This window comes from Sylvia atricapilla, chromosome 16, assembly GCF_009819655.1.
Source record: "Sylvia atricapilla isolate bSylAtr1 chromosome 16, bSylAtr1.pri, whole genome shotgun sequence".
NCBI classification, from domain to species: Eukaryota; Metazoa; Chordata; class Aves; order Passeriformes; family Sylviidae; genus Sylvia; species Sylvia atricapilla.
Genome location: NC_089155.1, coordinates 967604 through 981279, shown reverse-complemented (window position 1 = coordinate 981279; position 13676 = coordinate 967604). Strand labels below are relative to the sequence as shown.

Below are 13676 nucleotides of genomic sequence, written 5' to 3'. Positions count from 1 at the left end.
GACTTTAATCCTGAGCTGTCATACACAGGTCACTCATTCCAGTTTTAGCTTGCCACCATTCAATTCTGTTTGCAGGACCGTGTGATCATCAATCGCATTGACAACATCTGCCACGCCATCCTGAAGGGCAAGTGGCCTTCCTCCAGCCAGCAGTTTGAGGCACAGAGCTTGCTGACAGCCCCAGCATTGGCCAGCAACACCGGCAACAGGAGCAGTTTTACTGAGTCAGAAGCCCCAGATCCCAGCTTCAGTAATGGGGTCTTAATGTCACGGGTACAAAAGGTGAGGGGGGCCCTCCGGCAGGGACAGGCTCAGGACTCTGGGGTGAGACATTGCTCAGAAGTACTCAGGAGTTTCCCAGGTGGGGCCCCTTGGTGCCAGCTGGGGTGCATAATACATGGTTTACGCCACTTGGTCCCCTGGTCATAGCTCCTGGTGTGTGCCCCTGCTGCCCTCCTTGGAAGGCAGCTGTTGTTGGCAGCTCCTCAGTGGAGCTTCTGCGGCTCTAGAGGTGCTTCCAGAGTCAGCACTGGAGCGCCTGACGTGGTCCAAGGGGACATCCCACTGGTATCCCAAAGGAAAGAGCGCAAGGAGCACTGCCCTGTCAAGTCCTCAGCTCCTAAATCCCAGTGGCCCAATCCCCAACAGTCACATTGGACAGACAGAAGCTGGTGGCCTGGGTCCCCAGCAGCTGGCAGAGCAGCTGTGGTTATAACAGCTTGGGATATCCGAATGTGTGCGCGTGTGCTCCTGCACCATCCCCACACAGGGAAAGAGATGGATATGCCCAGGGAAAGGACATCTCTCAGGCCTTCTTGGAGAGGCAGGGATGATTAGCTCAGTGCTGGTGTGAGGAGCTGTGGTCCCTGGGCAGGGCAATAACAGCTGTAACCTCTGTGGCTTTGGTACACACAGGAAGGTTTCCTGAGCCCTGCCTTTGCAAAAGACGAGCGGAAGCACAGGAGACCCTATGAATTTGAAATGGAGAGAGATGCCAAACAGAGGAGCCTGGAGCAGCTGGCAGCAGCCCATGTCCATCCACCCATTGTGCTGAACGGCTGGCGTGAGGCAGCAGTGGACTTGTCCAGAGCTTCTGATGGGTCCCCGGGGAACTCCTCTCCTTTCCCACTGAACACAAACATGCCCAAACTGGGGACTGTGAATACGCTCCAGAGCTCCCTGGGCATGGACTTGTCTGGCATCTTACAGGCAGGGTTAATCCATCCTGTCACTGGACAGATTGTAAACGGCAGCCTCAGAAGAGATGATGCTGCCATGAGGAGGAGACGGGGCAGGAGGAAAAATGTCGAAGGGATGGACCTCATCTTCTTGAAGGAGAGGCCTCTTCCAAACAGGCTGCAGGTGGGTTAATGCTCCCCCCTTTCACATGGACCCAGTGGAGTCAGCACAGTTTGTTTCATGGCCCAGCTCTCCCTTCCAAGCTCTGCTGCCCATGACACTGCCCAGCGTCCTCCAGAACAGCTTGGTTTGTGCAGGACCAGGCAGAAGCAAATTATTACAGGGAGGAAGGGAAGTTATCCCCATGGTGTACAGCACTCTGGAGTGTTTGAATCCTTTTAAGCATTATCAAAAGCTGCTGTCACACCTCAAGAATTGTCTAAAGCACAGGAGGAAAACGAGATCCTACTGTACCCTTTCTCCTTCTGTCCTGGGATTCACTCAATAAAGCAAGACCAGTGTCCGTAGACCACTTTAGGGAGTGATCTGAGGGGAAGTTGGTCTTCCTGATGTTCAGAGTGTTTTCTTGGGAGTTCAGGAGCATCTCCCAGCTCTCTCTGCCCTCCCTACCACCAGTGCTGGGGATGGAGTGGAAATGTAATGTGGCGGGTGGTGTTCTAAGGAAGAAGCACTGGGAGTGGATTAGTCTGTGTGATGGGAGCAGATCACCTGCTTTGGGAGCTGTGCTTCTTGGGGTGCACATGCATTGCTGCATGCTGCTGATGCGCTCTCCCTGCTCCTCCTTCCATGGCAGGATGTTCAGGAAGACCAGGCACAGCCCCCTCAGAACAGTCCCCTCCTTGATGGGCCGGTTGCTGCTACCTCAGCTCCACAGCCAGTCCCAGCTGCAGACAGCCAAGAGAAGGCTGTCCCAAATAAGAGTCTCCTTGACTGGCTCCGGCAGCAGTCTGACTACACACTCGATGTTCCAAGCTTTGGCACAGTAAGGGTGGCCTTCAGTGGCACGTGTGTGTGTCTGTGTGCCTGCCTCGTGTGTTGCCCTTTTTATTGTTTTTTTTCTTGTAACATGGCTTGTGGTGTTCTTTGGGTCTGGTCAGGGATTCATGACATGTTTAAGAGGTGAGCACTGTTCCCCTGTACAGCAACAAAAAGCACTTGCTGCTGGAGAACTCTTCTCCTTTCCCTCAGAACACAAACATTCCCAAACGGGTTAGTACCCTCAGGGCTCCCTGGGCATGCACCTCTCTGGCATCCCCCAGGAGCTGAGCCCTGTTGCCCACAGTTGGTTCTCCAGCTGCAGTGCATCCATCTGCCCAATGCACAGTGTCTTCCAGAAGTGCCAGGGGTGGATGGGGGCAGAGATGAGAAAATGGATTTGAGGTACACAAGGTCTGTCTATGTTGTTCTTTTTCACCTGGGGTCATTTTAGGCAGTGCTGTTGTACTAAAGGTTCCCAGGCAAAAGGAAACCTGCTCTCTTTAGGGGGCAGACCAGAGAGGCTGTGTTGGAGGCTGACAGGCTGTGGCCATGTGGCCATGGATGCTCTCAGAAAACAGTGGCTCAGAGTGAGGTGCACAGTCTAATTCTTCGTGCAGTCTCATAAACCTCCACCTCTTGGTTTCACAGGTTGGTTTGCTACAGGTTTCGGCTTATTCAGCCTGTTAGACCATGTGGTAGGCAGAGCACAAGCCATGAAACAGAGCAGGAAGAAATGTGGTGGTAAAACAGAAAGGACTGTATCTTGGTCCTGGAGGATCATGTCCCTGAGGTGGGGATTTCCTGGAGCTTGGAGTACAGGCAAGACATTAGCATTTTGAAGCTTGCTAGAGATGAGAGGTGAGGAGCCAAACATTTTCTCAGCAGGATGGGCTTTGCTTTTCAAAGTCCAGAGACACATGCAGCTGTGTGCCCAGGGCTAGACTTGCAGGAGCAGGTGTAGAGGTGCCTTCCTGCTCCTTCCCAACACCCTTGCCTTCCAGGGAGGTACTAGAGCTTGCCAAGTCTGACCATGCCTTCTGGTGAAGCAAGCCCCCAGTGCCTCAGGCCAGCCCTGCAGTATTTCTTCTCTCTGGGTAGGACGAACTGAGAGAGGCTTTGAGTACTGCAGTAGCTCAGTTCAAAGGATGAACTGCACTCAGGGTCTTTTTCTGATTCTCAGGAATGCGTGCTCTCTGAGTTGTTCATTATAATGCTCCATCCCTGCAGGCACATCAACAGTGGGGCTTGGTGCATGCAGTGGGTATGCAATGACTTGGCTGTACCTCGGTAGGTTGTGGTTCTAGAGGGCTCTCATCCCAAAGAAACATGATGCAGCATCTCTGTGGTGAAAACAGCTAAAAGAGGAAGGAAGCACAGCTGAGCTGGTGAGAAGGAGTTGGCTGTATGAGAGTGACACAAGTGGCATGCACAGACCTGTTCTCTCTTTACTGGCTGTATGCAGTGTCCTGTTTACAGATGCATGTATAAGAACCTGCAGTGTCAGGAGTGGAGGGTATTAGAAAAGGCTAGAGCACTCTAAGTGGGATACACTGGAGACCCCTTTCTATCTACAAAAATCTGTTTTGCTCATTTGAGAGCTGGTCCTGTGGCTGGGACCAGTTTGTGCTGCTCCTGCCCCCGACCTGGAGGGATTCCCTGTGCCTTGGGAGCCCATCCATGCTGCTCTCCTGCAGGGCTTGTAGCCAGCCAGGCTCATTAAGCCACCTAGTCTCATTAATGTTGTCTTGTTTGCACTCCAGAATTTTTCAGACAAGCCCAAGCAGAGGAGGCAGCGCTGCAAGGACCCCAACAAACTGGACATTAGCTCTCTGACGGGAGAGGAGCGGGTGCCGGTGGTACATAAGGGTACTGGACGGCGGGTAAGCAAAGGCCTGTTCTGTGCTCTGCCATCAGTGTCCCAAAATGCTTAGCAGACCTTGAGCTCACCTGTGGGGAGATTTAATCCAGAGAAGCCTATGGATGAGACAAAAGTCTGGGAAAGGTCTCTAATCTACATTATCCTGTGACATGTGTGCCTGGGGACATGCAGACCAGTGAAATAAGTGACTGTGTGAAGTAAGGGATGTGGGAGTGTCGATCCTTGCCGGGGGCACAGACCCCTCAGTGGCAATGGGATACAGCTTTGACCTTAAAGCCACACTCAGCACAGCCCTGTCATGTGCTTCCGATCCTGGATTTGATTGTTCCCCTTGAGTTCATTGTAATATGCCACAAATTTTAACATTGCCATACAAATACCTTTGGTTTGTTCCTCCTTATAAGGCACAGGCCAGAACACACCAATACCCCTCCCACTGCTGGGCTTGTAGAAAGTTGAGGGTTGGAAGGGCTTTTTCTTACTTTTTGAGCAAGGATCTTGGATTTACTTGTCTGCAGTTAATCTCCAGGGCACTGATGTTCACCTCTCTGAACAGGAAGGGGTGTTCAGGAGTACTTTGCACCAAAATTTAGTTCTTAAACACACCCAGGACTGTACAAGGTCAGAAGGTGATGTCACATTAATCACATCTAAAAGCAAAACTAAAGAGTGGGGCAGAAAGGTTGTTTCAGCCACATCTCTGTTTCCCTTTGTTGCCCCCATGCTGGACTTTCCTGGGTGAGTTGAGGACTGCCAGTTCTAAATATGGCTTTTACAGAAGCTCTGTCCCCATCACTGGTACCTGGGAGGGTGATGGGCTGGGCCACAGAGGCTGAACCTGCCTTTTCTCCCTGAGCTGTTTGTCTGGAGGCAGCAGGCACACACCAAATCCTACAGAAAGGCAAGTGTAGCCAGGCAAGCCTCCACCCCAGCCAAATTGCAGCCCAAAGCAAGAAGCTAGGGGAAGTGTAATCATATTTTTTGTATTATTTTACATAACTCTCTCTGCAATAGAGGTCATCCTTCTGCTGTGTTTTATAGTTAGGGGGAGCCACGGCACCAGCATTGAAGGAATTGCCAAGGTGGCTTGATGCAAACTTGGAGTATGCTGTTGCAGCTGACTGGGCTGACATTGTTAAGCTTTCAGTAAGTTAGAGCTTTTGGAGAAATCTGTATCATGTCATCTTTTCTTTTCCCCTCCCCATCCCCACAACCTTTCTCCAGTGAGGATCTGGGAGCTGCGAGGCAGGCCCTGGGCTGGGCGTGTGGGAGGGCATGGCTGCAGCACCGGGGCAGAGCGGGAGGTTGGGCTGTGCCACCGCCAGCCCCGTGGCCAGGCCACAAAGAGAGGGGGCAGCACCCCGGGGCCGGGGCTCAGCATGCCTGCCTGGAGAGCCTTGGGATGATTAGGGTAGCAGGAGCAAGAAGGAATGCCCTAGGAACTGGATGGCAGGGTGCGGACAAAACATTCTCATGGGTCAAATTTTCAAAAACACCTCTAGTTGACGCTTCTCATCAGCTCCTGTGAACTCTGCCTGTGCAGCTGCGGGCCCACCAAAGGCCCCACAGGTCACCAGACCTGAAGGGTCAGGCATAGGTAGGGAGAGGGGCAGGACAGAGCCTCCTGTGCCACATTCATCCACCCTGTCCATCCAGCAGTCCCTGTCCTGGTGTGGCAGAGCCTGTGGAGAAGGAGCACTCTTCCCTCCGGCACACAGAGCACTGCCAGATCGCCCTGCCCTGCCCCACAGGCTGGCCTGATCCAGACTTCTCCCTACAGTCGCTCTCCCCTACTGCCTGGTTTTGGGCTGCAGTGGTTTGTGTGACACCCTTGCAGAGGCCTGGAGGGCGAATCTGTTGGCTTAGAGGTTTGTACTGCTCTCAAATTGATTTTTCCTTTAGCGCTGGAGATTTGGCATGGTCTCTCCCACTGCCCAGCACAACTCCATGTCCAAGCTTGGCATCAGGGCCCCATCCAGGCAGCCAGCCCTGGCCGAGCTGACAGCTCTTCCTTCCCCTGATTTGAGGGGGCAGTCTCTTTGCCACGGAGACCGCTGTGTGCCTGGCACTGCCTGGGCACCTCTCCTATGCCCTGCTCCAGTGGCTGCATCCCATGATCATTCCCAACCCCATCAACATTGAGCTTTTGGCGAATGCATATCCATCCTGGTAGGGGAGGGATGCAGAAGGATGACCACCTGTTCTGGGTGCTCAGTCCAGCAGGAGCTGGGGCTGGCTGCCCCACAGAGCCCAGGGGCAGTCATGGCCCCATGTAGCTTCTCCCACATTCCAGTGGGAGGTGTTTCCAGAAGGTTCTCCCTCCTTGGGCATGTGGTGTGCTAAGCAGACTGCCAGGCACATCTAATTCATGTTCCTGCACTACAGGTGTCAACAGGAAATACTTTTCCTACCTAAATTTATTATTCAAAATTGTTCAAAGAGTGGTGATATTGAAACCCAAGGGAACCACGAAGGGAAATGTTTAAATGTCTATGTTAAGGATGCTGAAAAAGGGAATGTTAAGCTGTGCTGTGGATCCCCTCACACTGCTCTGTGTAACCAAATGGTCTCACCCTCTTCTGGCTGCTGGGTTTTGTCTCTTCTGTTAGATGAGCTTTCTGAATGCTCCCTGGCATCTCCATGAAGCTCGGACCAGGAACTCCTCAGACAGCATACCCACTGTCTGTGTCATCCCATGAGCTTTGCTGTCCTGTAGAACATTGAAAATTTGGCCCTTCCCATCTCAAAGAGGATTTTTTCACCTGTTACTGAAGGCACAATTACAGCTGGGTAGGGAGCTGAGTGGGCATCTGATACCACACTGCCCTGGTGCTTCTTGCATTGTGAGCAGCTGGTGCTGAGGGCTGGGGTGAAAAACAGGATAAAAACATGCTTCCTCCTCCCCTCCCTAGCATTTGAAAATGCAGGATCCTGCCAGGGAAGAGCAAGGATGTTTTGCATTTGGCAGCATCCCTTGGGGAAAAGTTGTGTGTACCTCTCAAATTCCATATCATGTAGGCAAATATTTCTGTGCCAGCACCATCTGGGACGCAGATGTGGGCACAGACAAGCCAGATTCTCTTCGCTGTAGTAGTAACGGTTGGGTCTGTCTCTGTTATGTCTCATTTTCAGGGCTACTTACCCGAAAACAAATTTAATCGCATCCTCACCGAGCCTGTGCTCCGGGACACTGGGCCACGCCGGAGAGGGAGGAGGCCCCGGAGTGAACTCCTTAAAGGCCCTGGTGTTGTTGCAGATTCTTCTTCTGGAATGGGACCATTGTTCATGAATGGACTAATTGCCGGGATGGATCTAGTGGGACTTCAGAACATGAGAAATATGCAAGGGATCCCTCTGACTGGGCTGGTCGGGTTTCCTGCTGGCTTTGCAGCAGTGCCTGCTGGTGAGGATGTGAAGAGCACCCTGAGCATGTTACCCATGATGCTGCCGGGCATGGCCACCGTACCCCAGATGTTCGGTGTGGGAGGACTCCTCAACTCCCCGATGACGACAACTTGCACGGCGACTGCTCCAACTTCGTTAACAAGCACAACGAAAGGTGGCACAGCCAGCACTGAGAAAGGCAGCGAGGAGAAACAGGGCAGCCAGGATGGGAAAAAAGAACCTCTCGCTGAAGATAAGCCTGGTCCTAGTTCATTTTCTAATCAGACAGAATCCGCAATAACTACCAGTAGTCCTGTAGCTTTTAACCCATTTCTTATTCCAGGGATGTCTCCTGGACTGATCTATCCCTCCATGTTCCTTTCCCCTGGCATCGGCATGGCGCTGCCTGGCATCCAGCAAAGCAGGCACTCAGAGGCAGCAAACTTGGAGAGCCAGAAGCGGAAGAGGAAGAAAGTGAAAGGGGAATTGGCAAGTCCAGAGCCAGAAACTGTCTCACTGCCAGAAAAAGAAGCTGCAAATAATCAAAACTGTGTGGAGCAGAGCCCACCAGCAGTGGCAGAGAAGGAGCAGGATGGACCAGCAGAGGAGGAGCGCCAAGCAGCTCATGATACCGATTAGAACTTTTGTTTCATTGAAAGAAAAACACAAAAAATTGTGGCTTGTGAGTTTCTTATCCCATAAACTCTTTGTTACTTCCCCTCTCACCCCGCTCCACCTTCATAAACCTGTGTTTCCATGAGTAATATTATCTACCTAATTCCCCTGTCAGAAAAAAACTGGTGATGATACTACATGTTAATAGTTGCAGGGTCTTGCCACTTTATTAGATAAAAAGTGTTGTCTAGCTAGTATGGGAGGCACTGAATTGTCATTCTGTTTTTCCAGTCCATCATCCCAGCCGGCAATAGCAAATCAAGTACTTGGTCACCCCCCGCAAATTGCTCACTTCTTTGAGAAGAAAAAACAGCAAAAAACAATAGCAAAAGAAAAGTGTTTATCTCTTGGTCTAACACACAGATAAGGGTATTTCTGTCTACAGCAACACTGAATGAAAAAGCCTATATTTGGGCTAAAAGCACAGCTATAGTAAGTGCTAATGTGTATTTTTGATTTAAAATATTTCCCTATTTTATCATGGTTACTAGAATAGTAGTATAGACAGAAGTATATAACTAATGATTGAAAATGCATATATTCATTTCTTTGAAAGGAAAAGCATAACTGGTAGTGATATAATTTCTTGATCACCCCCATCTCAAAGGTTTGGAAACAAACTGCGGAGTGAAAAAACGATGTAGACATTCTTTTGTATTTTTTAAAACCAATGTTTGGTTTTATGTTACGTGGAGTTTAGTTGCCCTTTCCTTGGTAGTTACAAGAAGTTTCCAGCTTGAGCTGGAAAGGTTTTGCACACTTGCATGACTTTTCTGGGGTTACTGTATCTGTAGCAACCAGATGTAGTTCCTTCATCATTCTGCTTGTCTTCAGTTCTCTTCTCTGGCGTTAGTTCTCAGCTATGGCATTACAGGTGCTCTAAAGGTATTTTTTTTCCAGCCGTGAACAGACCACACTGATTTTAATGCTCTTATATGAACACTGAGGCTTTCTGAGTTTTTATATTTCCCACTCCTTACTGCAGAAGCAAAGTTCTTTCAGCAAACATGGAGAAGGCTGTAGGCCAGCTTCCCTTCTTGGGGAGTCCTCTGAGAAGGACCCTTGAGACTTTCAGAGCTCGAGTTTCAGACTTTCTAGTGGTGGACTGTGAAGAGATGACTTTGGCTTCTTCCCATTCCGTTTGCTGTTGAACAGTACTTCCAGTCCTCCAAATGATTTCAGCATCTGCATTTCAAATGGATGGGTTTTAATACTGCCAGCCCCCTGCTCCAGCTCTGGGTACTGAGACACCTCCACAGGCAACTCTTCGGATTTCTCCTTCCCTTCACTCTTAATTCTTCTTTCACTTGGGGTTGTTCTTACTTGCAGCTCGTGGTCTGAGAATTGACTAAAGCCACAGTGGTGCAGTGGTGAGTGAAGGGCAGGCTGGGAGGGAGTTGGAGTGTGCTACTCATCAGTTTCACACTTGGTTGTCACAATTTACTGTACTTTTTACTTTTTTTTTTCTGTTGCAGTTTTGCTAATTTATCAGATGGTCCAAATGTTTTGACATAACTATTTCAGTTTGCATTATTTATTTATGATGCTTTTTGTCATTGTCTTTTATACATTTGGGATTATAAATTATGTACATGTTAAAATTAGCATCTCAAAGAAGTCTGTTACCCGTGGTCAAAAAACCAGTAGGTTTATATTTTCACAGAATTTGTTCCCAGCTTACTGGATTGGATGATTTTTTTTAAGTATGTAGCCAATCATAATGCAATCCTCCTCCCCTCCAATAATTGTGTTCTATTTAATAACATTCTTGTAGCATAGATACTGTATCACTATTGACAGATTTCTTAGAAGTGCTGCTATCTCTATTTAACTAACATTTTGTTCAGTTTTTGCCTCCAGTGGAAGCAGAAAGGGTTTTTTCAGCTGTTAAATCCAAAATCAATATAATTTATTTATGTAAAAAAAAAAAAAAGTCACGATTGATATATTTTTGAACCTTTTAAGTACTAACTTTGTTTTTATTCAGTGGAAGAACATGTACTTGCCCTAAATCCTTAAAATACAAATGCTATAAAACTTCATATATCTTCAAAGCCTTACTGTGAATGGATACAGAAATCTCTTCCAAGTCCATTTCTTGTTATGGGATGGTTTTTTCCAGGGTTACATGCATAAGGAACAGGGTTTAAAGTGAAATTTATTTAATTAGCCAGCATGCTCTATACCTTGTTCTTCCTTAACAGACATGTATGCTACGTCTCTGGGTGTTTAGGCTTCTCTTTGCTACTTTGTGACCCTTTTGCAACCCGATATACTCTGTGGATTATTTAGACTGTAAGGCATTAACTGGCTGCTTCTTCTTTTCCATCATATCCCAAACAAATGCCAAATTTTCACCAGTTTTCATGGCTATTCACACACATACATCCTTCACCAAATGTGCTAAGAAAATAAACTGTCTGTGCTCTTGAACATGGATAAAAAGAAAAAGATTTAAAAGTCAGATTTTTATTTTTTTAATTTAGTGAGTAAATGATGCTTATCTTTCAGACTTGGGAGAGCCTTGCTACAGATGTATATAATTTTTTTCAGCAAATATATGTGAATGTTTAATTCACCTGACTCAGTGATAAACGTGACTTGCCTTTTTCTCAGCATAAATTCATTGAGAAGCTGTTGAAAACAGTGGCCTGGTTGCTGCTCTAGGCTTGCTCCTGGTGCCCTGTGTGTTACTCTGAGTCGGGCTGCTTGCTGTGAGGGGCTGAACCCGCAGCTCTCAGCACCCTGGGGTGAACTTGCCTGCGTGGGGGAACTCATGTCCCACATGGGTTGCAAGATGCCAGGAGCAGCCCAAGCTCCAGGGCCAGTTTAAGCACAGAGGATGCACAAAGGGCTCTCTGCTGACCTGCTTTTTCCACGAGGGTGTGTGGAAGCCCAGAGACCTTCACAGTCAACACACATGCCCCCACTCCCCGAGCAGTTACATGCCTTGGCACTTGCACAGGCCCTCCCAGCAGATGGTACTGGGATTGCAGGACTCCTCTCTCTGTACTTTCTGCACCTCCAAGTTTTGTGAAATGCTTGTCCTAAATTTCCTGTGTAAGGATATCAGGCTTTAGCAAAGCAGCAATTTGTCAGTGTTCATTGGAATCATGTGCAGGAGCAGCTCCATTCTTCAAAGATCCAGGAAAAAAGACAGTGCTTTTACTGCTCCACCTGCCGTATGTAAGCACCTTGTCCTGGTATTTTGTTGCTTCTTTGGGGAAGAAAAAGAGAAAAGTACCCAGCAAAAAAGACTGGCAAAACGGTAGCATGAAGTATGAATTTCCAGTTCCAGATTCTCCCTTCAAATTCTGTCTTCACAAACTGTAGCCTTGCACTTCGGCATCCATAATGCAGGATATTTGCTGGCAGAATCTGCAGAAGGAGGGCCATGGAGGAGCATGTGCTGGCTTTGGGCTGTCACATCAGTAGTGCCTGTAGTGTCTGTCTCTTCAGACAAGAGACTGCTGGTGGCAGTGAGTGGATGTGGTGGAGGATTGGCACCCTAGGCACAGCTTGCTTCCTGTAGTTTTACGGGATAGAGGTGCCCCTTCCCAGACTGTGAGAGACTAAAACAGGCACAGTTGCACATGTCCACTGCTGTCACTGCCTGATTTTTATCTGATAGGACACAGAGAAGTCTCGTTACACGTTTAGACAGGATCTCTAATTCCTGTTATGGTCACAAAAAGGGAGGAAGAATTTTCCTCAGCACTGAGCCATGGCTGGGGGAGCTTTACCTATCCCAAGTGCAGATGTCTCCACTCTGGGCTCTTGACGGTTACAAGAAAACATTTGGGGTTGGAAATCTTGGTCAGCAGTGAGCTGAATGCAATTTCTCTAATGACATCTGGTTTGCATTGAATAAAACTTGTGCTTTTCAATGCAATTTTGCTCCTCACCTCTTCAAGAGCCACTTGGGCCCCAGGGCTCTGGAGCATGGGCTGAGTCATGAGATCAGGAATCTCCTCACATTTTACAACCTCAAAGCAGTTTCCAGGCACTACACTACAGGTAAAGTGCCCAAATGCCTCACACCCCGTGTGCAAGTGCATAGCTGCCCATGGCACCCAAGCTTGGACATGGGCATCAGACAGATGGGCAGTGCTGCCAGGAAAGGAATCAGCCCAGCCACCAACAGAGCAGCAGCTCTGGCAAAGTGGAGAGAAGGGAAAGCCAGCTTTCTCAATCAATCCCATCAATCTGCACAGTGTGCTTTGTACGTTTGGACAAAAGGCCTAGGAACTTAATTCTCACCCTCCCATGTGGCTTTTTGGGATGCTGGTTGTTTCATGGTGCTCCCGGGGTGGCTGGGAGACCATCAGTGCAGTGCCATAGGTGGCACTAATTCCTGAAGAATCAAGATTCCACCTCAAAAGGTATAAAACAATGCAAGAGCTTCAGCCCAGCAGATCAGTCCCACTCCCCATGTGGCCTTTTTCTCCCTCCAATGGGATTTTAATTCATGAACAACTCCATACAGCACAACTATCTGGCCAGTGGTCTGCCAGAGGTCACATCCCAATGTGACACTACTGGTTTAACTTGGAACTTGGTCCCAGCCTGTCTAAATGCAGTTCAGGCAAGCCCAGCATGAGCTTTCAGAGGGTTTCAAGAAATAGCAGTGTCCTGGACCTGTTGCAGGAGCAGCTGAAGGGAGTGAGAGCCATGGCAGATGCTCCAGCCTCTCCTCTCTCTGGGCTCCTGCCAACATTGGTTGTCAAGTTTTTCAGCTGGCTGTGCTATAGCACAGGGGGACATTGTACAGGAATTGGCTGCACTCTTTGGAAGAACAAAATTTTAAAGGAAAACCTCACAGTGACTTTTTTTCCCTCTAGAAAAGGACAGAGATTTTTGATAGAGGAAGACATGCACAAAAAACAAAGCTTGGCTGACCCAGAGGAAGACACATGTCCGGTCCAGGAGGAATAAATAAGCCTGTGGGGCCCATAGCCTCATTACTCCAAATGAAACACATTTCCTTGTCTGGTCATGACAAGCAGTTTTCCATGCTCTTCTGGCAAATCTTTTTCCAAATAGATTTAGATGTTCGATTAAGGCTGGGTTTTATTGAAAGTAACATTTTGGAAAGCGTGGAGCTGACCTGATCCTCGGCGAGGGACCGGCCCCTCCAGCCTGCAGATCCCACGAACTGATCTCTGCGCTTTGCAAAAAGGCATTTTCAAGAAAACCAACCCCGGAATCTGTGAGTGGGGCCAGAATTCGGGCCCGGGGCTGCCGAATGAGGCGGTGCGGCGGTGCCGGGTCCCGAACGCTCCTCTGAGCGTAGTCCCATCACCGCAGGTACCGGCGAGGGGGATCCGCCGCGCCCGCCCCGGCCGCGCTCTGTGTGTTCTCCGTCCCACGCCCTCCAAGCAGAGGGGAGGTGCTTCAGGTGTCCTCCAGTGACGCGGGTTCAGAGCCCTGTTCCCTGTCCCCGAAGCAGCGCTGGGGTGCCGCACGACTAGAGCCCCTTCCAGAGGCGCGGGAGCCGCTCCCCGGCCCGCGGAGGCGGGCGGTGTCCGCACGGCCACCCGACGGACACGGAGTGCTCCCA

General features: G+C 49.3%; 1 protein-coding gene across 1 annotated transcript in view; it reads left to right on the top strand.

The window, feature by feature from the left end:
* The window catches only part of CHD6 (chromodomain helicase DNA binding protein 6), a 93098-nt gene extending 82404 nt beyond the window's left edge, over window positions 1-10694 (top strand). The window contains 6 exon segments of the mRNA XM_066330502.1: window positions 76-282; window positions 916-1362; window positions 1994-2182; window positions 3939-4058; window positions 5099-5203; window positions 7190-10694. Coding sequence (XP_066186599.1) covers window positions 76-282; window positions 916-1362; window positions 1994-2182; window positions 3939-4058; window positions 5099-5203; window positions 7190-8080 — 1959 coding nt within the window. The 3' untranslated portion in view covers window positions 8081-10694.
* Window positions 10695-13676: the final 2982 nt, after the last annotated feature.